Genomic DNA, 23,050 nt, shown 5'->3' on the forward strand with positions numbered 1-23,050 from the left:
GATTATTTCTAGAACAAAGTCCAGGCTTCGACATACGCTAGTACTGATAAATCAATCAATTGTACTAATTATCGCATCTGGGTCAAACCTTGCGGTCTCAAAGACCCTCCCTACAGGGATGTGCTCTCGGGGCGGCCGTTGAGCGGACTAAACCTAAAATGCTTAAATATCAAAACTTCTTTTTTCAAGGGACTCAGTCTCTCGCTTTCCCACGCAGTCTACTTCCTCACTCATTTGATACCCCTCCACGTACTCATTCGTCCATTCATATGAAAGGGATTTCCAGTCAAGAACAGAAGCATTGGTCATCGATCCAACAGGATTACCACATTACCTGGAGGGCCGACGCCATTTCTCGCCGAGCAAGTCTGACGCATAGAAGAGTAGAAAAGTCACCGAACTGCAGCAAGTGTCACTTTGCACGAAGGAATAAGCACTCGCCATGATCACCTCGAACCTATGAGCCAAGACCGAATTGTGAGGTCTTGGATTCGACCATCTGAGGGTGGCAGGAGTCGGCCAGTCACCAACAACCTTTCCGTTATTTTCTCACCACACATGAGACAATACAATGGGATCCACAGACGGACCGTTATTCATGTCATCTACACGCCCCAGGATCCTCTTTATCGACGCCTACGATTCCTTCTCAAACAACATCACCTCACTGCTCACATCTCTCCTGCATGTGGACGTCTACGTCCTGTCTATTGACGCACCCATCTCCAAGGAACAACTTAGCCACGAAGTTGGTCACTATGAGGCGGTGGTGTGTGGGCCAGGGCCTGGGTCGCCAGGGAACGAAGCCGATGCTGGGCTGATGCAGCTGGTGTGGGAACTGGATGAGGATTCCATCTGTCCCGTGTTGGGGGTGTGTCTGGGCTTCCAGAGCCTCGTCCTAGCCTGTGGCGGCAAGATTAGGAGGCTGAAGAGGGGATTGCACGGACTCGTCAGGACGATACAGCACCAGCCCACATGCAGCAGCGCCACGAGAGGTGACGACGTGGCGGATATCTTCAAGGGTCTGGGGGACTTCAAGGCCACGCTGTATCACAGTCTCTGTGCAGACGTGGGTCAGGACTCGATCATAGACTGGGAGGGTACAAAAAAATGGGAGAGCCCTGTTGGCCAACCAGATATTGTGCCTCTTGCGTGGGTGGAGGAGGATCGGTGTGATGCCGCAGGTGGACCCGAGAGGATCTTGATGGCTCTGAAGCATCGTCGAAAGCCTTTCTGGGGTCTTCAGTATCACCCGGAATCAGTCTGCACCGAGGAGGAAGGCCACAAGGTCATACGAAACTGGTTCGACCAGGCCAGGCGCTGGAACATGGCAAGAGGAAGAGTCGTCAACACGGATCTTAGGGACACCTTGGCGAGGAATGCTGTCCGGATGAGCCTCCACCAACAAGCAGCAGATTCCATGCATCTGGACCCTGAGGGAAGAGGAGTTCGAATTTGGAGGAAGTTGATGCACTCCAACACCCCTCAGACTTTCCAGTCTCGATGTTTCTCGCTTCCCAAAGGTATCGAGGCCCCGCATATCGCCGAGATCCTAGACTCTCACAGAGCCAAAAGCAATATCATCTTCGACTCCGCGAACAGTAACCAACCAGCACCAAAGATCGGCGTGGACGTTCGTGGGCGCTTTAGTATTATGGCAGTGGATGTGGACGAGTCCATGCGGATCGAACATCACACAACGGACAATTTTGTCACTCTTGTCAATGGTGTGCTACCTGCCTCCCGAGAAGCCATCACTCTGGCACCGGGAAAGACAGTGTGGCACTTCCTGGCCGAAATCCACGAGGCAAGGCGGACTCGGTTCGAAATGGACAATAGACCACATGAAGTGCCTGATGAGAATGATGTGCCCTTTCTGGGAGGGTTTGTCGGATTCGTCACGTACGAACAAGGACTCAGCGACATCGACATAAAGCTTCCCAGGGACAGAGGTCACAGGAGGCCCGATGTCTGCCTCGCATGGGTGAAGAAATCAATTGTTCTTGACCATCAAAAAGGTGTCGTGCATGTACAACATCTGGAATCGGACTTTTCCTGGATCGACTCGACCGCACAGAAGCTGCAGAGTTCCGAGACATGGCGTTACGGTCATCAAGACGACGACGATGAAAAGAGATCTTCATGCCGCGACTTTCATAAGAAAACACACACGGTTATCAACAAGCCCGATCCTGCCAAATACGAGGCCAAAGTTCGCATGTGCCAAGAGTACATCGCAGCGGGTGACTCGTATGAGCTGTGTCTCACCGACCAGACCAGAATCACAAGAACTAGTACTACCACTCCTGGTAGCAAGCCTCTCTGGAATGGCCGCCATGCGACAACACCAGCCTCTCGGCCAGGTGGAGCAACAAAGCGACCTGGATCAGAAATGACCGGCAGCTCACCAGCCGAATCATGCTGGCAGCTTTACCGTACCCTCCGTCGGCGCAACCCGGCCCCGTTCGCCTCGTACATCCGCCTCGGAGGCGCTACCCTAGTCAGCTCCTCACCAGAGCGGTTTCTCCAGTACGACCGCTCCGGCCTCTGCTCCATGAAGCCGATGAAGGGCACGGTCAAGAAGTCGACCGAGCCAGGCAGCGCCGGGTGCGCCACGACTCTGGCCGAAGCGGAGGCGATCCTGCACGTTCCCAAGGAGGAGGCCGAGAACCTCATGATTGTGGACCTGGTGCGGCACGACTTACACGGCATATGCGGCGCGGGCAAGGTGACGGTGCCGGAGTTGTTGAAGGTGGAGGAGTACCAAACCGTGTACACGATGATCACGCGGGTCGAGGGTCAGCTGCCGCGGGGCCCTGGAGCCTCCTACTCGGGACTGGATGTCCTATCGGCCAGCCTGCCGCCGGGGAGCATGACGGGAGCGCCGAAGAAGCGGAGCTGTGAGATCCTGCAGCAGGTGGAAGGCGGTGGGAAGGAGAGAAGCCTGTACTCGGGGGTCGTGGGGTACATGTGCGTCACCGGCCGTGGCGATTGGAGCGTCACCATCAGGAGCATGTTCCGGTGGGATGATGAGTCCACATCGGTGGTGGTGCGTGACGATGGGGAAGAGAAGAAGGAGGTGTGGCATATTGGTGCCGGAGGGGCGGTGACGATCCTGAGCACGCCCGAGGGCGAGAGGGAAGAAATGTTTGTGAAGCTCGCGAGGCCGTTGAGCATCTTTACAGAGGAGGAAGGAGGAGGAGGAGGCTTAAAACTTGAATTTTGAAGGACTATTTGGGATATTTTCTATGGACGGGGGGGGGGGGGTTCCTGCGAGGCGTTTAGATGGATGGGATTCATGTTGATACTCAACGTATCGGGACTGGTTTCAACAAGAGGGATTACTACAGCATAGACTCAACAGCGTGTTCTGGGAATGATTTAGAGGGCCTAGACTCAACTCGACGAATAAGATTAAGCAAGAGGACCTGGAGGAAAGAGGGAGAGCTATAGCACAGATATATATTCAGTATCGTCTACAATGCAACCACCCATCATCATCATCATCATCATCAGACAATAGTGAACTGGACAGCATCACTCGTGCCATACCATTTAATCGCTGAATGTGACACGCAACAAAACAAGCCAAGCCTCCTGTATTTCCCCTTGTGTCCTGCACCAGCATCTGTCAGTATAAGTCCCCACGTAGACTTCCATGTAGTACCCAAAAAGGTAACACACAGAGGAGCCAAATAGATCCCATCACCAGGCACGGCCAAGTCCTCCCCTTCCACATCCATAAACCTCTTATAATCGCCGACAAGCGCAGACCCTTGAGGCTGCGGAACGAGGGACCCCGACAGCGTAATCTCAGCACGCCTCACCGCACCAGTCGGGTCGCTCGTGACGGTGTCCACCACAACCCCGACGACCTCAGCACAGTCCTCGAACCTGTTCTGGAGCCCCCACTCCACGGGCCCATCGATGGACGCCCAGCTCCACGTCGGCGCCTGGTACTCCTTGTGCCGCCGCGCCGTGGTGCGGCTGCCGACGTTCCACTTCGCCCTGGTCCAGAGCAGCTCCTTGACGAGGTAGGGGCCCCGCCAGAGCCCTGCGACGTACTCTTGGCCAAGGTGTCTCGAGAACGCCTTGGCGAGCCCCGAGGCGGCGACCAGCTTGTCCTTGTCGATACTAAGGGCGCACCTCGAGTAGGACCCGATGATGCCCCTCCAAGCAAGATAAACATCCGTGGCAGAGATCGGCGGCAATGGTGACGATGACAGCTTCGTCCTCTCCCTAGCCCGCTCGCCAATTGCATCGGGCCCTTTGGTCTCCCAATTCTTCACCATAGCCTCCTGGAACCCCGCCAGCGCGCTGTCCGGCCCGGCCTCGCACGCCTGGAGCTGTCTACACTCCCAAAACACCTGCGTCTGCCCAAAGTGGACGGTGCGAGGCGCCAGCACCCTCTCCTGCTGCACCCAGCCGCGTCTGTTGAGCGGGGCCCGCTCGACCGAGGCGGCCCAGAGGATCGTGGGGTCCTGGCCGCCGCAGTAGGCGTAGAAGGGCCGGAGTTGGGGGTGGCTGCTGCTCGAGGATGGGGAGGCATCGCCGGGGAGCTGGAGGTCGACGCGGAAGGGCTGCAGATCCGCTGGGTCACGACTCCGAAAAAACCCTCCATAGGCGTCCTCGGACGCGGCGGCGGCAAGGCAGAGCTCGGCGTTCATGTACACGCGGTCCATCAGAGGGGCCTGCTCTGCCCAGTCTCCGTCGGGGCCTTGGATGATGCACAGAGAGTCGATCCACACGTAGCGGAACCCTAGGCGACGAGTGGTGCGCACGGCGTCGCGGAAGTTGGGCGGCAGATGGTCCAGGGGCAGAGTCTTCTGGAGGGAGGCCTTGTTCTGCTGGGTCAGTGTGATGAAGGACCTCTTGCCCCAGCAGTGGCTCAGGGCGAGGTAGGGCGGTGTGTGCTGGCCGCAAGGACCTTGCTGGAAGTCGGCCGTGGTGACGATGCGTATGCTGCCGCTGTCTGCATCCTTTGTATCGAGTAGCCGGGTGGGGAGCCATTTTTCACCTCCTTTTGGCGCACTGGTGCTTGATGGTTTGCACTTTGCGTGAGTTTCTTTGCAGGTCCTGTACCAGCCCTCGATCCGTCTCCAGCACGTCTCGTCGTCGGTTGTGTCGGAGAAGACAGATGTTGCAAGATCTGCGCCTCAAATTAGAATGATGTTGTGTCAAGTCTTCTTCGTACATAAGGAGCCTTGAGATCCTCTCTCTGTCTCTCCATCACAACCTCACCAGTGTATTCCTGCAGCCAGAAGAAGGCAAGCTGCTGCTTTCCAGGGATAGAAAAGTCGATGCCGTACCTCTGCTGGTTCTCACAGATACGGCAGCATATACCTGGAAAGCCGGGCCTGTCCAGCAGCTTCTGCACATCCTCAGGCATCTCTTTCTGTACCTTTGTGCAGAAATAGCAGCCGTCGCCCACCGCTTTTTTGAATGTGGCGCTGTTGTGGATGTACACCGCGTGCCCCTCCTCATCGCTGCTGACCGGCACCGTCGAGATGATCTTGCACTGACTACACAGCGACATTGTGGCTCGGCAGGCTTGAGCAAAACAAATGGACTCGTTTAAAATTTGATCTGATCAAAAGTCACAGAAATGACTCTCAGTAATAGCGACAGGAGATTGTTGAGTCGACGGGATCAAAAGCTGACATGGGCTGCGTGTTGCAACTTCAGCTGAGCAGTCTTAGTGGCCTGCATCCTGCAACATAGTGGACGCCATGCATCCTCACCAGAGAAATCTACTGCGGTGGAAGGCCACAGCAGAGCAGCCATGGCTATACTCGAAATAATATCTCAAGTACATGTTCGGTGCCCTATTAGTCAATGAACGGTATTATAGATGAATTGTATTTCACTTACTTATAACACTTCTTTGCCGTTTAGTATTTATCTTATCGGGCCGTCAATGGTTCTCTTCATCGTGAACATTCGCTTCCAGAGACGATAATTATCTTGCTTTTCCAGATTGGGCTGAAGGAGGCCCTCCTCATGGATGATTCAATCTGAAAGTTGTGGTGGAGAGATCGAAATTCAAATGCATTGCACGCAAGTACTTAATTCCCAGCACCACATGAGAGAGAATAAAACAATCCCCCTGACCCAGAGAAACCCAAAAGCAAACCCAAACCTCGCCTTACGAGGGGAAAAATCACCCCACGATGCCCCGTCCACAGACCGATGAATCGTACAGTGAATATATTCTTTGATAGTTCTGACACAGGACAAGGCTTTCTTCTGGTTTTCTGTCCCGAGCGTCTCTTTATTAAGACGCAGCATCCCATCCCTGCCAGAGAGCCGTAGATACTGCTCGTTGGTTTGTCGACGTCGGCCTTCACTCGGCCTCCCCGGCTAGTCAGAAGTCCGACTCCTCCTGGAAGAACATGCCAAAGCTGATTATGGTCCCGTAGATAAGGAGACCGCCGGCGATGGACATGACCATGGCCCCGGTGGTGATGAGGTCGGAATGCGCAAGGACGGCGGGTAGGGCTACATAGCATCAAGGGAACAATATCCCGTTAGCAAATGCTCGTTGACTGACTGTCCAAAACCACCATGAATGTTTCTTCTTCCTCTCGGCCAGAAGTCAACACCTACCGATGCCCATCAGGACCAAGAACCCAGTACAAAACCTCCCGAGATCCAGCACGGCGTTCCCTGAGCTCTCAACGTAATCGTCCGGATTGGCGCACCGGCTGCAGATCCAGTTGGGCAGTGGCGCGATGATGTAGGTTGCCACGACCAGCAGTGGATAGTACCTTTTCCATAGCGCGCACGACAGGATGACCAACAGGAACCCGACGGCGAGGACGAAGGAGAGGGCGATAATAGTTTTGAGGCCGGGCATATTGGATGTAATCCCTGGGGTCAGAAGGAGAGGAGTGGTACGAGGTTGTAGTCGATGTCGAAGGAAGGGGAGAAAGGCCTTGGCCAATGCCACGTGAGGAGGGGGGAACGAGAAGGTGATCGAGGGCTGATGAGCAGCGAGACGGCGTCTGGTCTATATGACAATTCGTATATATAAGTTAAAGGGACTCGCAGGTGTTTACGTCGTAATGGCGAGGCTCGAAGCTGGGGTCCTGCAGGGGTCTGGGCGACGATGGGTCAGAGAGAGAGACAAGAAAGAGTCAGTCAGACTTGACGATGAGGTTGACGTCGTCAGCAGCAGCAGCTTTCCTTGCCGGGAAGCTGGGGTCATTGTTTGAGGAGCGAACCCCCCCCCAAGCCAGCCCCAGGGTGGGCCTAACAGGCGCCAACAGGGGGCCTACGTGACGCTGCCTGCCAACGTCTGCCACGCCTGCCACGCCTGCCAGTACCGGCCCCCCAAGCCCGTTGCTTATCAGCGATAAACCCTTCGTGGCTAGTCTTCCTCAGCTTGCACCCCCCCCCGGCGCCCCAGCAGAGTGAGCTCAGTCCGTTACGAAGCTCGAAGTTGCCTTGCCTTTAGCTCACCTCTGAGGCCTTGCACCTGCAACCACACACTACAACGCATCTCTCTCTCTCGGCCTGGAAGCTCATTCATTCACAACCACATCGCGACTTTCTTGTCCACTTACAATCAACCCACAACCTTTGCCCCTCTCTCCCAGACTCGTCAATTCAAACCTTTCCATTCTCCCTTACGTCACATCACTGAGCTTCCAAGATGTTCAGGAACAACTACGACAACGACTCCGTCACATTGTAAGCCGCGCAGCTCTGACTGGTTTTCGCGCTCTCGCTGGACTCTCGCCCTTGCTGACCTCGACTTTCTTTCTGCACAGCTCGCCACAAGGCAGGATATTCCAGGTCGAATACGCCGCAGAGGCGGTCAAGCAAGGCTCAGTGGTCGTGGGAATAGCAAGCAAGTCACACTCGGTCCTGGTGGGCATCAAGGTATGACCGTCGCACCCTCCCCCTCCTTGCCCGACAACCAAACAGCACAGCACGAGACTGACACAGGCCGAACCGCCCTCTCTCCCGTGCAGCGCAATGCCGAAGAACTTTCCTCGTACCAAAAGAAACTGTTTCCCATCGACTCCCACGTGGGCATCGCCATCGCCGGCCTCGCCTCGGACGCGCGCGTGCTCTCCAATTTTATGAAGCAGCAGTGCCTGGGCCACCGCCTGACATATGGCCGCGACATGCCCCTGCGCTCGCTGGTCGAGATGATCGGCGAGAAGGCTCAGATCAACACCCAGCACTACGGCAAGCGACCATACGGCGTCGGGCTGCTGGTCGCCGGCGTCGACGACAAGGGCCCCCATCTGTTCGAGTTCCAGCCCTCGGGCCTGTGCGAGGAAATGGTGGCATTCGCTATCGGTGGGCGGTCTCAGATGGCCCGGACGTACCTGGAGAAGAACCTCGACAAGTTTGCGAGCTGCGACCGGGAGGAGCTGATCAGGCACGGCCTGCGGGCGCTGAAGGAGAGCCTGGTGCAGGACCGCGAGTTGACGGTGGAGAACACGAGCGTGGGTATTGTGGGCCTGGAGATCAGCAAGGACGGCGTCAAGAGTGTCGACCCGTTCAAGGTGTATGACGGCCAGGACGTCAAGGCCTGGATTGACTCGGTCGCGGATGACAAGGAGGCTGGTGGTGATGGTGAGGATGAGGGCGAGGGCGAGGGCGAGACGGAGGGTGGTGCGCCGGCTGCTGCTGAGGGCATGGATGTCGACAGTTAGTTGCTCGTTCTTCACCCTGGAGATGTTGGTGAGGAGAGCAGCTGTGACAACGTCTCTACCGGCTGAGGTTGTCAAGAGACTGCAAAGGAAGAGATGGGCAGAGAGCGATGGGCAGATACAGAGCACTTGTATGATCATGCACGAAATTAGACGACATGGAAGCGGCGCATAAAAGGTTGCTCGACCAGAGGTAATGAATGACACAAAGCAAAATTGCCAAAACAAACGTGCTCATGATGCTGCATGGCAGTAGAGATGACATGCGTGTTTCCAATAAGGGCAATCTATATTGGTAGCAAGAAGCCTTCGACTTCTGTTGGACACACTTTTTTTTCATTCTTTGCCTTTCCCGTTCCTTCTGAAGCAATGCTCCCTCATAATAAATACATAGTACTATCGACTAGATTTACGAGAAATCCTTGTATCTTGAGTGTTGTGAGACCCATTCTATACACCACCGCCAGCAGCGCATGATGCCCATGACCCCATGCAGCCTGGAAGACGTTGCCGCCCGCATGCCCATCTGTCTGTCTGTCTGTCTGTAACTCTGTTCTTGAAAAAAAGTAAAAATAAAACACTTGCACCAACGCCGCCATGTTCCGGCCTTCCTTGCCATTCCAGTTTCCCATCCCATCCGCCCGTCTTATCCATGTATGTGTGTATGTATATAGTTTTCATACCATCCCCGGTTCCCATGGACCTGACATGGCGTCATCTCATATCAGCCAAGAATCCCCGTCTATTCGTTACCCCACGACAGCTTCAGCACCGAGTCCGGCGTCTTGTAGTCAGCCAGCGCCTTAACCGCCTCCTCCGGCGTGGAAGCCGACACCAGGATCTCGGCATTCCCAGGCCGTATGAACCCCTCGTCAATGCTCTTCCCGATCCAGTTGATCAGCCCGTCATAGAACCCATTCACGTTCAGCACACAGATGCCGCTCCGCTGGATGCCGAGCTGGTTCCAGGTGCAGATCTCCAGCAGCTCCTCCATGGTGCCAAACCCGCCCGGCAGGGCAATGAACCCGGACCCGGGCCCGCCGGCCTGGACCTCCTGGGCCATCATCTTCTTGCGGGTGTGCATGTCCGGGACGACGGTGGTGCGGCCGAAGATGGACTCCTCGGGGATGGCGAGGGGCTTGTCGCCGTTGGCCGGGTGGCTGACCGTCGAGGTGTAGGTGGGGTCGCGCTCGTACTTGACCAGGGGGGCCGGAATGATGCCGTGGACGGCGTCGGGGCCTGAGAGGCTGACGAGGGTGCGGGCGATCTCACCCATGAGGCCGACTGTGCCGCCGCCGTAGACTATATATAGAGGAGGAGGAGGAAGAATCCCTTGTGTCAGCAATACACATTCATGGAGGGGGGCAAGCAGAGGAGAACAACAAGGATGACACCCAGCACCACTTACCCAAACCAATGTCGTTGGCGGCCATCACCACCGCAAGCTGCGCTGCAGCCGCCATGTGCTCCGGCTTAGACCCAGGCGAGGAGCCACAGTACACGCAGATCTTGCGCTTGGAGGTCTTGGAGGGCGTAACTGCCCCTGGCATTGGCGATGCACCACCAGACTCCATCTTAATAAGCAAGAGAGTGAGTGTGCTGAGAAGGGAGGGTTGTTTGTTGGGTGGTGGAAGCGAAGGTGGATTTGTCGGCTGCCGGGCGGCTTCTTCTTCTTCTTCTTTCTTTTTCTTGAAAGGGTAGGCTTCCGAGCAAAGAAAAGGAGTGAAAGTGGAAGAAAAGGAAAAAAAAAAAAGGGAGGGGAAGAAGACAAAAAGAAAGAAAACCTGCGGTCTGACCAGTTGGGTTGTTAGTTGAGGATTATGAAGCTTTCAGAAACAGGAAGGCTTCACAACTGACCGCTCATCGGAACCTGGATGGCCCCTCCTCCCCGGGCGAAAGACGTCAAGGATATGACATATTATTGCTACTACCATAGTACTATCTTGTCACGGACGATAGGTGACCGCCGAATCCGGCAAACCTGGGGGACCCCACCGTTGACGGGCCAGGCCGCTTGCTCAGCAGCGGTCTGGAACCCACTAAGGGAAAGTCATTTGACCACAAGACGTATAGTGCTGCTGCGTCCTCACACACGATGATTACAGTTCATACTTGGTATCATAGCAATTCAATATTTTACACCATCAATCCTCCTACCAATGATCGATATCATCCTTTCATCGGTGTAGCACCGTCTAGCCCAGACTTAGGTCCAGGCAGGTTGAGACCCTCTCATGCCTCCCTCATTAACGGCCAAGAATTCACTCGGATATATCACCTTTTGCCGCCGCTCTTGCATGTCTTTCTGTATTTCTATCATGAATAATGAGTCTAGTGTCTAGCGCATTACTCAGCTGCTATGCATGCCAGTGGTTCTAATCTTCCATCTCAAAGTCTGATCCACCATCCACGCCATCCATCATGGCGTCCCCCTCTTCAGACATGTCGTCGTCGTCATCCTCGTCCTCCTCTTCAGAATCATCTTCCTCATCCTCGTCTTCTTCAGGGTCTTCATTGTCGTCATCCCCTCCAGCTAGACCGTAGTCCTCATGGAAGTCTGACAGGGCCTTGACCTGCGTGGCGTAGCCCATGGTCTTGAAAGCCTTCTCCATGTTCTGCAGAGAGAGCCCAGGTCAGTTTCTTGCAAGCCTATAGGAAAGCCGGTCGGCACATGTTGGAGAGTACTTACTTCTTGCATGATGGGCGCGCACGTCACCACCACATTGCTCTTCCCGGGTTGGAACACTGGCATGATCATGTCCTTCATCACCTGCCGTATTTCGGAGTCCGTGACGTTCCGCACCTGTGCCATGATCTTCTTCGTCCAGTCCAGCCCCAGCCCCCTGACGACGCTGAGGATGTAGTTCTGCTGAGCTGCATCCGCCATCGTGGACTGCTCGTCCGCGAACCCAGACACGATCCCACTGACAGCGCCCTCTACGAGATGCCTGTCCAGCGGGACTTGGCCGGTAGCAATCTTCTCCACCGTCTCCCGCGAGATGTCGAGCGCCTTGCTGGCGTCAGGCGATCGGTAGACACGATACTGTAGGAAGCCCCAATCGAGCTCTCGGCTGAAGTGTGTGCCGTACGCAAGGCCACTGCCTCGCACGGCGTTCCACAGCGGTCCCTCCACCGCTTCGAGGTAGCCTATCGCCACGAGCATCGCTGGCACCCTCGAGTCATTGTACGACTTGAGGCCCTGTGTGGTGCTGACGCTGTATGAGCTGTCCAGGCTGGTCATTGGGATAATCACGGAGCCGATCTTGCCTGGTGATTTGCCTTCGGAGTTGAGCACGGTGTGGGTTTCGATGATAGGAGCCATGTCTTTCTCGCTGCCAAGAAGCCTGGTGAGGCTGTCCCACGGCTGCACAGGGTCACTCAATTTGGCGATGTCGCTGGTCACCAGCACCCGGACGTTTTCGAATGTGAAGAGACACTTGCGCAGTTGCTCGAACATCTCGACGATCTTCTCTGGCTCCTTCTGCAGTAGCTTCTTCAGCCGGCGGAGATAAACAGCCTTGACGAGTGTCCGCCTGGCCATGGGCAGCCATGACTTCTCGACGTGCAGGGCCCAGTCCACCTCCAGGGACATCGACCTCCCGTCACGTTTGGCCTCGGGAATGTCGGCTAGGGCCTTCGACATGCTCGCCTTCAGTCTTCGTACGTCGAAGACACTGTCAAACATCAGAGCACGCACCCACTCAATGATCGCCGTGTACTTCTCCGGCTCCAGCTGGAGACTGATGAAAATACTCTCGGGATCGTATACTTTGCCACCACCATTGATGGCATAGCTGATCGTGTCCTTTTCGAGCTCCATCACCACATCTTCAAAGTCGACCAGCTTTCCGTCGCGCTTGATGGGGGTGTTGAAGAAGTTGTCAATGAAAATGGACATGAGTGGTTTGAGTTCAACGGGTACTATGGAAGTACCGATGTGGAGGGCGACATTGACGAAGTTGCTGGGCACATGTTCGTATTGGACAAACAAGGGCAGGCCTGGCTTGGCATTGTCGATGAGCTTTTGAGCTGTGCCCTTGCTCACTCCGACAGATTTTGCCTTCCCAGATCTTGCCGTGGCTGATTCGATAAAATGTATCGAGTCGGTGCCAGGCACCGGCCATTGGTCGAGGACAGAGGGAGGGATGTCGACTTCGTTCTTGGCCTTGGCTGCCTCGAGCTTCTCTGCCAGCTTTCGCAGCCCGTCCTCCCCGAGCTCCTCTTTCCTCTTGGCAATACGTGCCTCTTCGGCCTCCTTCAGCTTGGTCGCCATTGCCATCGAGGGCTTGCCAAGGACAGATACGTGATGGACATCCACCAGCCATGTCTTGAGGAACCCACGCCACTGCTCATCAGCCCACTGGTTCAGGACATCATATTCTCGTACCGTCTTGAGGTCGCTCAAGGTCGACCCATCCCGCTTGCCAAAGAGATAGTCAGAGATGATGTTTTGTGAGTAGAACTGCTCCGAGCTCTCGGCCGAGAACTTGACCTGTCGCCGCTCGCGGCTGATGCACTCCTTCATGTATGACATGTCGAGGGGCTTCGAGGCTACGTCCTTCAGGAGGTCGTGCAGTCTCTTCTCGACAAACTCGAGCTTCTCAGCGGCGACACCTGTAGGCTGGAACCAGATGGTGGAGTTGGGCCTCGCGTCCCACCAGTAAGACACGGAACTGGCCAGCTCCTCCTTTTCCACCATGATGTTCTCGAGGACCGAGACGGACGAGCCACACAAGTAGGTCAGCAGGACATTGAGGGCGGCAACAGCAATAAGGTCGTTACAGTTGGGGCCGAAGAAAGCGCAGGCGATATCTCCGGTTGATTCGTCCTCTTCAGGGAACTCCTCTGTGACTACGACGGTTTCCTTGAGAGGTGGCGGCTGAGCAGAGTCAATCCAAGGCCTGGAAATTCACGTCAGCAACAGCAAGCTACAGTCTACCACGGGGTCGCCGGGTCCAGCGGTGGCTTGCCTCTTGAAAGGAGCGTCAAGTGGAGGTATACTGTCCTCGATACTCTCTTCGAACTTGTCCAAGATGTCGAGCAGGTTCTCATGGTCCGTCTCGCCTACAATAACGACGGCCAGGTTTCGAGGCTGATACATGGCCTTGTGAAACTCGCGGATCCGCTGCGGCGTCAGGTCCCGCAGCTGCTCCGGCATACCTCCCGTCTCGTATCGGAAGCCGACGTTCTCTGGGTAGAGGATGCGGCGTGCTCTGAGGTCCATGAGCTCGGCCATGTTGAAGCGCAGAGCTTGCATCTCAGAGTACACCACGCCAGCGTCATTGCCTTCACCATCGATATGGTGGACCTCTGTGGTACAGGCCTCGTCGGTGATGGTGGGCAGGATGACATGCTCTAGATAGACGGGCAAGATCTGGGCGAAACCCTCCCAGCCAGCAGTCTCCAGGGTGTATGCGGTATGGTCGACGGCGGTCCACGCGTTGGTGCTCGAATAGGCCCTGGAGGCCAGCTTGTCGAGGAGCCCCTTGTACTGGTAGCTCCTCGAGCCCATGAAGACCAGGTGCTCCAGCGTGTGGGGTGCCCCAGAGTCGTCCAGGATCTCCGTCGCCAGGGTGAAGTAACCATTGATCTTTGGACCCTCGCGGTCGGCCACGATCACCTGCATACCACTCCGCACAGACTCATACTGCGTGATGGTGGTTGGAGCATACTCAGTTTTGAATTCCTGGATCTTGTGGAACCGAGGCTTCTGTGCAGGTGCCATAGTGAAGACGGTGAGATTCTGGAAGAACCCTCTAACGTCCCTAGAATGAGAGGGTCAGTACATAGCCCAACAGATTATACAGCTAGAAGAAACAAGGGAGGTTCTATATATATATATGTGTGTGTGTGTGTAATGTATGTATGACGACCAGTCAACAGAGGACAATCTCGGGCGTTGCAAAGGGGGGGGGGGGGGAAGGGTGCGCGACGGGGCCAGCAGGTGATAGGGCGGTAGGCAAACGCATCTCTCTGCATGGCACATGACCAACAAGCGGTGCAAGGTTATAAGGCTGGGGTACGTGGTTTGATGTATGTGCTCGTTGTCACATCAATCTAGTGCATACCGAGGGTCTACGCCTTGGCGATACAGAGCGACAGAAGCAAGCAGGGCGGCCAACGCGGCGAGGAGCAGAGCTCTAGGTAGACTGGCCAAGTAGGCCATGTTCATATGAGGCGGCGGCTATCCTCTGGAGCCGCTTGGAGTGCGAGAAGCACCGGGCGGGCGGCAGGCCAGACTACCTCCAAGTTGGGACATGGATTCCGGATGACATTACCTGCGTTGGGAGGCCAAGATGTTGTGCTCATGCATGAGCGGGCTGGATGGATGGAGGGGTCGACGTAGGGAGGGGGGGGGTAAGGATAAAAAAGGAAGCAAAACGAAGAGAATCGCCGATTGAATAAGGACACTGGGTAAGACATGCAGTTAGGCTGCACGACAGGGTATGGTCATGAGCGATAGAGTAAATGTGTGTGCTTGGGTGATCTGATGGTTGCAGAAGACCAAGCTGACATACCTTGCAGCAAAAAGTGTGTGTTGTTGGCCTGATGGGATTTTTGTCCTTCTTTTCCCGGGGGGGTATGGCGATGCGGCCCCTGGAGAGGGACGAGGCAGGATCGATCGATGACCTGTAGGATTCAGTGATACGCTGTCTACCTGGTTATAGTGCTGTATTTATCAGGCTGGATCTTGCACACTGCCAACCGAGGGTAGAGCGTCAGTAAAGATTTCGAGAAGTATAAGTAAATGATCATGGAAAAGTCCTTGTGCGTATTGTTGCTAGACTGAGAGAAAAATGGGGCATGTTCAAGGTAAGTAGGATAAGTAAGGGAAGAGAGGGTGATAGGCAGCGTCAAAAGTGACGCACATTGACAACAAGTGCGTTAGGAAGAAGAAGCCCTAATGTATGGCGAACTCTTTGGGATTCAAAGCCTACGGGCCTATAAATTGAAAAGAAAGAAGATAATCTTTCCAATAGAAAGCAAAGATGGAAAACAAGCAGAGACTGACCTCGTTCAGTGAGTCTGTTGCTGGTCAAACGTGGGTGAAGGTCTGCAGTACTTGTCATCGTGGAGGGGCAACTCGATAAAGATATCGATTATCCCCGCCGTTAGCGGGCAGGCTAGGGTTATAAGAAGCCCTGACCTGAGCTCGACAGTTACTCAAGAGTTCTGGGCTCATAGGAATTACTTGGTCGCTCAGTGCAAGTGAATCGATCTACTGTGTATTTACCGTCCAACCTTGATCTACAGTCTTGTACACTTGTTTTTTGTTTTTTTTTCAAGGCGCAGCAGCATACATACTAAGTACTCATGCCAGCAAGAACATACTATGGTACACGCTCAGTACAGTACTCAAGCGTGTATAGATTTATCAATGGGAACTTTCTATGTGTGCCACTGCAACTTTGCCAATTGGAAGAATGTTGCCTCATGTAGTTGTCGTAGCATGCGTAGGATACAACTCTGCTAAGGCGATAATCCAATGGTTGACCCCAAGACAGAGACAATCCTCAGAGGGATTGCCAATGATGATACCATGGTACTTCTACTAAACCATAGCAAAAAAGCAGCCAGGCCTAGGGCCCCTGGCGTGGGCTAATCGGAGCTGAGCTTACAGTAGGCGGAGCTGCTGGGACAACAACCCCTGCTGCCCTGCCACGAGCCAACTTCCTGACAGCTTGTCGCAAATCGTCGTCACCGTCTTCATTCTTTTTGTTTTGTGCTTTCAACACAGGTATTACCCCTCTCTCTCCGTCATGAGCGCACAGGGCATGCCGGGCGCCCTTGGCCAGGCTCTTGTCAACTTCACCACAAGCGGCACATTCCCGGAAGAAGATGCGTCGGCTCTTAAGTTAAGCTCTGAGGCGCTCCCCCAGGCCATCGAGGCGCTCTCACAGGCCAAATCCACCCTCGAGGTTCGTTACCTTTGTTTTCTTTCCTTCTTCGTCCTGTCTCTTTTGGTTACCCAAATCTTGCAAAGACATCTTCACTGACACGAGCACAAACTAGGCCGAAATACACACCATCAATGAACAGACCGAACTAGACGTCGCGACCTGGAAAGCGAACGCTGCCTCCCTCCAGTCCGACATTCTCCGATCACGCCAGACCGCGAACGACATCCTACGACAGGCTTCCGAACCCGCCGTCTCCGGGGAGGCAACACTCGAGGCGGAGGAGAAGGTCGCATTCCTACAGGCCGAGCTTGCCTACAACACGCGCGTACGCCAGGCCCTCGCCTCCATCAAGAACGTCAGCGGGCTGCTTGACCAGGCGGGGCAGGCATGTGGCGAGCGGCGCATATTGGATGCGCTGGGCCTCCTCGAGACGGCATGGGAGGCTCTTGATACACTGCCCGTCGGAAAGGGTGTGCGCGTTGTGCGGCTGTTGGACCTGAGGGCCCTGGAGCTGAAGAACACCGTGCACGAGGTCTTCGAGCATGTCTGGCAGGGTCTGGTGCACGTCGATATGGAGAGGAGGACCGTCTCGGTCCGAGAGACGATGGAGGGCGAGGCAATGAACCTCTCCAATGCTGCTACCGGGCTCAAGGCATACAAGGAGGTCGATCAGCGCATGGCGCAGCTGTGGCATGAGATTGACCAGGCCATCGTGGCGCCTCGCATGGATGTCAGCAGCGAGGCCTTGCCAGCCGTTGTCATCGACGGTGATGCACTGCGAACAGAGGGCCCAGCAGACCGGTCGATAGACGCCCTCTTCGCCGACATGGATACGGTGCTCTCTTATTTTTCGCAGCGGCTCCCGACAGACCTGATCGACTCTCTGTCCACTTTGATGATGCCGGACATCGCAAGCCGGATCATATCTCTCTGGCTGGACCCGGCTGTCCCTGCATCGCTGAAGGAGATGGACTATTTTGAGAGCATTATGGCGGTTGCGAAGCGTTTCTGTATGAGACTCACAGAGTTGCGGCTGTCTGGCTTCAATGAACTACAGGAATGGGTCGACGATGCGCCCAAAGTCTGGCTCGCAAAGTGTAGAGAAACTGCATTAGACACGGTACGAAACCGGCTGTCTGGCGGGCTCGGATCTTCCAAGAAAGTGGAGAGGGTTGAGAAACAGATGGTCTCGCGCGCTGAGGGTCAGGAGCTTGCAGCCGCACCGGCCACTGCCGCTGCCGCCGCTGCCGAAGACGATGACTGGGGGGCATGGGACGATGAAGGCGATCAGCAAGATGCGGCTCCTCAGGAGACCAAGGAAGAGGCCCCAAAATCGGCAGAGGGCGAGGACGAGGACGGGGCAGATGCATGGGGAGCCTGGGGCGACGAGGGTGAGTCGCAGGAGACGGCAGAACCAGAAACCCCAGCATTAAAACAGGGAGAAGGCAATGGCGGCAACGACGACGACGATGAGGGCGGTGCGGCATGGGGGTGGGGGGATGACGATACCCAGGCAGAGCCCCAGAGCGCGCCTGTGGCCAGACAACCAGCCTCAGCGACCACGCCAGCCGAGCGACAAAGGGAAATGACCCTCAAAGAGACATACAACATCTCTTCAATGCCGGAACCTGTTCTACAGCTTATATTTGCCATTCTGGAGGATGGCGCAATCTTGACGCAAACAGAGTATGTGCTCTCTGTTCTTCTATCACTCTTCTTTCGGTGGCTGACATCAGACAGACATCAGGGCAGTCCTGTGGCCAAAGCTGCCGCTGGCCTGTTCGCCCTGCCCACCCTGGCACTGGCCATGTTCCGAGCCGTTGGCCCCTATTACTATGCGCTTGATATAGGAGGCAACATGTGAGTCTCCAAGAACAGAAGCTTTAGGGCCTTTTTCTCTCACCCTCGCGCTTGGCTGTTGACATGGCAGCAGGTTTTTATACAACGACACAACTTATCTAGCAGAGAAGCTCAGCGAGTTCGCAGCATCATGGAAGGCACGTGAAGACCTGAGCACACAAGCACAGAGATCACTGCGTCTCGACAACGACATCAAGATGCTCCAAAGCTTTGCCGCCCGTGCGTATAGCAACGAGATGAACATACAAAAAACCGTCCTCCGGGATCTGCTAGGAGGTTTGTGGAATTTTTTTTTTGCTTTGAAACGCCACTCCTTTTGTTGCTGTTTTGTTGCTATTGTTGTTGCGGGCCCCTGGCTAATAGTTGCAATCCCCAGGTGAACAAAGCCTTCTCATGCAGGATGATACTGATAGCTGTGTCGACGCCGCCACCACGCGCGTACGGTCTCTCGCACTCACCTGGGAGACCATCCTGGCGAGGTCGGCCTGGTATCAAGCCGTCGGCTCGCTGGTAGACGCTCTCTCGCTCAAGATCATCTCGGACGTCATGGAGGCGCCGTCCATCGGCCAGGAGGACGCCTACAATATCGCCAAGCTGATCGCGAGTGTGACCGAGCTGGACGACCTGTTCGTGCCGGGCCGCCGCAAGGCAGGGGGAGAAGAAGAGCAGCACGCGGCGCCCCAGACGATGCAGTACGCGCCATCATGGATGCGGCTCAAGTACCTTAGCGAGGTGCTGCAGTCCAACCTGCGGGATGTGCGGTTCCTGTGGATGGACAGCGAGCTGAGCCTGTTCTTCACCGTAGACGAGGTGGTGGACCTGATCAATCTGAGTTTTGAGGATAACGCGAGGACGAGGGAGGTTCTCAAGGAAATCACGGGGCATCCGCATCCGCGGCAGGAGGAGCACGAGGGATGGTAGGCCACGCGTTGCATCAAGTCGACCTCCAGGGCGCGGCGGTCCTATGTTGGCAAGAGCAAATAGCAGGAGAGAGGAGTAATGAAGAACCCCCATTTGAAGGTACGCATTGTAGTCGCAGTCGGGAACTTCCCAAGGCAGGCCGGTGATCAAGCCCTGCCATCTCAAATGGTAGCAAACCCACCTCTCTCCAAGCGTAAGCGCAAGAAAAGAGGGAAGAGGGAGTTGGAATCACATGCAATCATGTCCCCATCCTGCCTTTCAGCCTCTCGGCCTCCGAGCAGGATCCCCCTGCATCCGGCAACTGTCTGTCTGGCAAAGATCGCCCAAGCAAGAGTCAATAAAAGTCCACCTCTTTGGACCTGTCGAAACCCCCCCCCCCCCTTTCCCCATGGTCGCCTGAGTGATCGACAACTGTTTTTTGTTGGAGCCATTTGTGGTGCTGTGCCACCTTCGTCGTATGGGGAACGGGGAATATCTTCACTTAGTACCTCGGCCAGAGGGGGTCGTGGGGCGGAGGGGGGGGGGCAACGAGCAGCAGCCAAACGACGATGGCGTGGCACACGTTTGTTGTGACAACACCTTGCACGCCGAGAGCTTGAGAAAAGCACAAACCCCCCCTTTTCATGTTGCGCACCTCACCCTGGGCTTCTGACGCGGCAAACTTTTCTACATCTACCCACCATGAAACAAACCAAGGCTCCTATCCAACCCCCCCTCCTGCCCTGTGATTGCACCCCCCCCTCCAGCGGGGGCCGCAGTCGCGCGCGAAACGTGTGATCGTGGCAGCGGCGTAGCTATCTGGTGCCAAGAAGTCTAAATAAAGAAAGTCTAGCTCTGGTTTTTATCTTCTTTTTCTTCTTCTACCGCATTGGGCTTTCCATTCCCCTTCCCGCTCTCGTCCTCAGCTCCACCATCCTGACGATTCTTGATCGTTTACTCCCTGTTGAGATCCAGAATCTGGGACACCGGGTTTCAAGGGAAAGAAATGTCGGAATTGAACCCTTTGTGGTGGGCTTTTCATATGTTCGACACGTGCTGTGGGCAGAACAACAAATGTGATAGGCTTACAAGGCCGATGGCGCCTTTGGGTATCATCACAAGACGCAATGCAACCCTGGAAGAAAGGAAAGATGTGTATCCTGCCCGCCCTGCTGCTCCTCTTGGCGTCTCGATAAGGTGTCGAAAGCAGCATCTTCTTTTTGGGGAGAGAAGGGGGGGGGAGCCGGCGAGGGTTCCCTTGCCTCCTCTGCATGCCGCTGCAAGCGCCATCGTCTGGCCTCAGCTTGGCGATACCAGATGGAGAAGGACGATCCAGGGGGATCGACACTGACATGGTGGCAAAGACCCAGTCAGCTGGTTCACTTGTCGAGATCGGACGAACAAGAGTCCCAGTCCAGCTTTTGCGCCTCACTTTTTGGCTTTGCCGGCGTCATCGACTAGCAGATGGTTCCATAGAAAAACGACATCCTCGGTCTAGAGTTGCAGGTAGTACCATAGAAGTAAGAACTGTGTGTTACGGGCGGAACGATCCGTTGTGACCAATTGGGCCCCTCTCTTCCCCCCCCCCCTCTCTTTCCTATCCCCATCCAGATATCAAAAATGGCACCGATCCGTATACTATTAGCGCTCAGAAGGGAAGGTATTAGTAAGACCCAACATCATGGTTCGACGTCTCCCGTATGTACGTGCAAAATGAAGACAGCCAGCTTGCCAGCCTTGTGTAGCTCGACCGAAGGAGGAGGCATGGTCGATGTCGAAAATCCATACGCCGCCTCATGGCTGCATTGCATCCGTTGCCGTGTCTATCATCACTCTGTCGTCGTATATCCTGCAGTACTGGACATATGGTGGCGACTGCTAACGGATGATGAGGAGGCACGGCCATTAGATACCAATACTATACCCTCTTGATCGTCTCGACAATTGGGCATGCTTACTATGACTATCAGGTGAACAAGCATGAGAAGAGGGGGGGGGGGGACTTTAGGAAAGCTTAGGTATGTGTGCCCGATCGAGCGCACTCCAGTGCTGTAGTAGGCTGCCACTTTTCCCGTTTCGTAGACTTCAGTCCTGAACTTCACAAACCACCCCGTTGTGATCCTACGCCAGGTGGATTTGGCGGAGCCTTCACTGACTCTATCACCTGGTATATGTTCCGAGACGAGGCTTGGGGTGCATAGCCATCAGCTTCAGACCTCTCTGCGTGCCGGGGGGTGTGTTGAGGGGGAGTTTGAGCCGCTTGACCGCCTGGCGCAGGAAAACACTGCCACATCGCGTCATGCTTGCCTCAGGACAAGGCTGAAGCCCCGCTCGTTGTCAAACCGGAGCATTGTCCTGTGTCGGACAAGACTGGCTTAGAAAGGGGACCTGCCCTGCCTCTCAGACCTCAACGAGGCGGGGAGTATGCAGTGAACTGGCAGCAGTAGTGCTATAGTAGTAGTGATAGCCCGAAGAAGACTGCAGGCTGATCCTATGATAGACATCAGACCGGATTGTTCCGTCGGCGCCGCGTGACCACTGATCGCCACGAGTGGCACCAATGGCGCTGATGATCCTTTCTCTGCCCCTTGGCCGTCGTGGGTTGAGTCGCGTAGGTATACAATCTCAGGCGCAGGCTCAATCCTACACCACGAGGAGGGCAAAAGGCTGATCTGGGGTCTCCCGAGAACCAATCATCTAGGGAGAAGGGGACTTTGGTCCTTTCGACGCTCTATTATAGTACAGAGCTCTCCCTCATTGGGTCGTTACAAGACTGTACAAGGCATCAGTGGCAGGCCACAGCCTCGGTCCCAAAGAGCTGCGCGACGTCGGCATTTGCCAACCAGCGAAGCGGGGGAGCAGTCGCTGACGAAGCAAGGCGCCGTAACGTTTTTCTTGGGGGAGGGGAGGGGGGCTGGTTTACGGATCAACCAACGTTTCCCGCCCTGTCAATGCAAGGGGCAGAAAAGGAGAACCCCACAAACACTAAACAACCCAGAGCCCGATTCTACCTACCGTCATGGCGACTCCGAGAGGCTACCAAAGGGATGGACAGGTGCCACGCCCCACAGCCATCTTGACTCGTGACATACTGGAAGCTCTGCAAGCCGGGCAGATAGATCCGCCTCCCTCAGCGCTTTTGTCGGGACCGGGAGACCCCCACCAAAGGCATAGATGGGGTACATAGTAACCATTGCATGCTGGGCTGGGCTGGAAATATGGCTGACCTGATGTCTAACCGAGTCGGCTGCAGAGGGGGGTTCTTCTTTTCATCGTCTCCCGAAGTCGTGGCACTCTTATGTACACATGTCGCGAGTTGACAGTATACTATGGTACCACAGTAGAAGGGTGCGGGAGTTGCACGAGGCCAGTCAAAAGTTCAGACGAAAGAACGAGATCTGCTGTGGACCCCTGGGAGGACTGTACTAGTCTAAAGTCCCAAAGCTCCACCATGCCCAAGGGTCACGTCGCAGTGAAGCAAGGACAATGGGGAAGCCACTCGCAAGACAAAAACATGTGTTGGCACTGTGCCACAGCGTACTGACGGCCTCGAGCCGAGATCTTTGCTGAAGGCTCCTGAAGCCCGAATCTCTCCGCGAATATCACCGCGAACAGAAGTCTGTCTCTGTCTTCTTCTTCTTCTTCTTCTTGTTGGTCCCGTACGGAGAGCGAGACAGCACATCTTGTCGCTGGTGGCTGCCGCACATGCCCGCGGAACGCTTG

General features: G+C 55.3%; 8 protein-coding genes across 8 annotated transcripts; 3 read left to right on the forward strand and 5 right to left on the reverse strand.

The window, feature by feature from the left end:
- Positions 1 to 571: 571 nt before the first annotated feature.
- M406DRAFT_336556 (para-aminobenzoate synthase) lies at positions 572 to 3,226 on the forward strand (the record flags this gene model as incomplete). The annotated part of the gene is made up of 2 exons (XM_040921163.1): positions 572 to 2,294; positions 2,391 to 3,226. The coding sequence occupies 2 exons, from the start codon at positions 572 to 574 to the stop codon at positions 3,224 to 3,226; spliced, it is 2,559 nt and encodes an 852-aa protein (XP_040781982.1).
- Positions 3,227 to 3,512: 286 nt separating this feature from the next.
- On the reverse strand, positions 3,513 to 4,811 carry M406DRAFT_246472 (HET-domain-containing protein; the record flags this gene model as incomplete). The annotated part of the gene is made up of 1 exon (XM_040916407.1): positions 3,513 to 4,811. A coding segment is annotated over one exon (1,299 nt), but the record flags the coding sequence as incomplete, so codon positions are not given.
- An 83-nt stretch (positions 4,812 to 4,894) lies between these two features.
- M406DRAFT_354670 (uncharacterized protein) lies at positions 4,895 to 5,607 on the reverse strand. Its single transcript, XM_040922968.1, has one exon. It carries the CDS (start codon positions 5,534 to 5,536, stop codon positions 5,162 to 5,164), a length of 375 nt encoding a protein of 124 aa, XP_040781984.1. The 5' UTR covers positions 5,537 to 5,607; the 3' UTR covers positions 4,895 to 5,161.
- A 421-nt stretch (positions 5,608 to 6,028) lies between these two features.
- On the reverse strand, positions 6,029 to 7,076 carry M406DRAFT_354671 (vacuolar protein sorting 55). The gene is made up of 2 exons (XM_040922969.1): positions 6,607 to 7,076; positions 6,029 to 6,498 (listed from the first exon to the last, which is right to left on the reverse strand). The coding sequence occupies exons 1-2, from the start codon at positions 6,854 to 6,856 to the stop codon at positions 6,365 to 6,367; spliced, it is 384 nt and encodes a 127-aa protein (XP_040781985.1). The 5' UTR covers positions 6,857 to 7,076; the 3' UTR covers positions 6,029 to 6,364.
- Positions 7,077 to 7,654: 578 nt separating this feature from the next.
- Positions 7,655 to 8,669, forward strand: M406DRAFT_34049 (uncharacterized protein; the record flags this gene model as incomplete). The annotated part of the gene is made up of 3 exons (XM_040921559.1): positions 7,655 to 7,692; positions 7,773 to 7,884; positions 7,977 to 8,669. The coding sequence occupies 3 exons, from the start codon at positions 7,655 to 7,657 to the stop codon at positions 8,667 to 8,669; spliced, it is 843 nt and encodes a 280-aa protein (XP_040781986.1).
- Positions 8,670 to 9,408: 739 nt separating this feature from the next.
- M406DRAFT_247639 (uncharacterized protein) lies at positions 9,409 to 10,216 on the reverse strand (the record flags this gene model as incomplete). Its single annotated transcript, XM_040916473.1, has 2 exons — positions 9,409 to 9,968; positions 10,075 to 10,216. The coding sequence occupies 2 exons, from the start codon at positions 10,214 to 10,216 to the stop codon at positions 9,409 to 9,411; spliced, it is 702 nt and encodes a 233-aa protein (XP_040781987.1).
- An 885-nt stretch (positions 10,217 to 11,101) lies between these two features.
- On the reverse strand, positions 11,102 to 14,370 carry M406DRAFT_235927 (uncharacterized protein; the record flags this gene model as incomplete). The annotated part of the gene is made up of 3 exons (XM_040916027.1): positions 11,102 to 11,281; positions 11,356 to 13,567; positions 13,589 to 14,370. Coding segments are annotated over 3 exons (3,174 nt in total), but the record flags the coding sequence as incomplete, so codon positions are not given.
- Positions 14,371 to 16,441: 2,071 nt separating this feature from the next.
- On the forward strand, positions 16,442 to 19,348 carry M406DRAFT_247508 (uncharacterized protein; the record flags this gene model as incomplete). The annotated part of the gene is made up of 5 exons (XM_040916468.1): positions 16,442 to 16,585; positions 16,680 to 18,253; positions 18,308 to 18,427; positions 18,501 to 18,703; positions 18,804 to 19,348. 5 exons carry the CDS (start codon positions 16,442 to 16,444, stop codon positions 19,346 to 19,348), a joined length of 2,586 nt encoding a protein of 861 aa, XP_040781989.1.
- Positions 19,349 to 23,050: the final 3,702 nt, after the last annotated feature.

Source organism: Cryphonectria parasitica (genome assembly GCF_011745365.1).
Source record: "Cryphonectria parasitica EP155 unplaced genomic scaffold M406scaffold_1, whole genome shotgun sequence".
Classification (NCBI taxonomy): domain Eukaryota; kingdom Fungi; phylum Ascomycota; class Sordariomycetes; order Diaporthales; family Cryphonectriaceae; genus Cryphonectria; species Cryphonectria parasitica.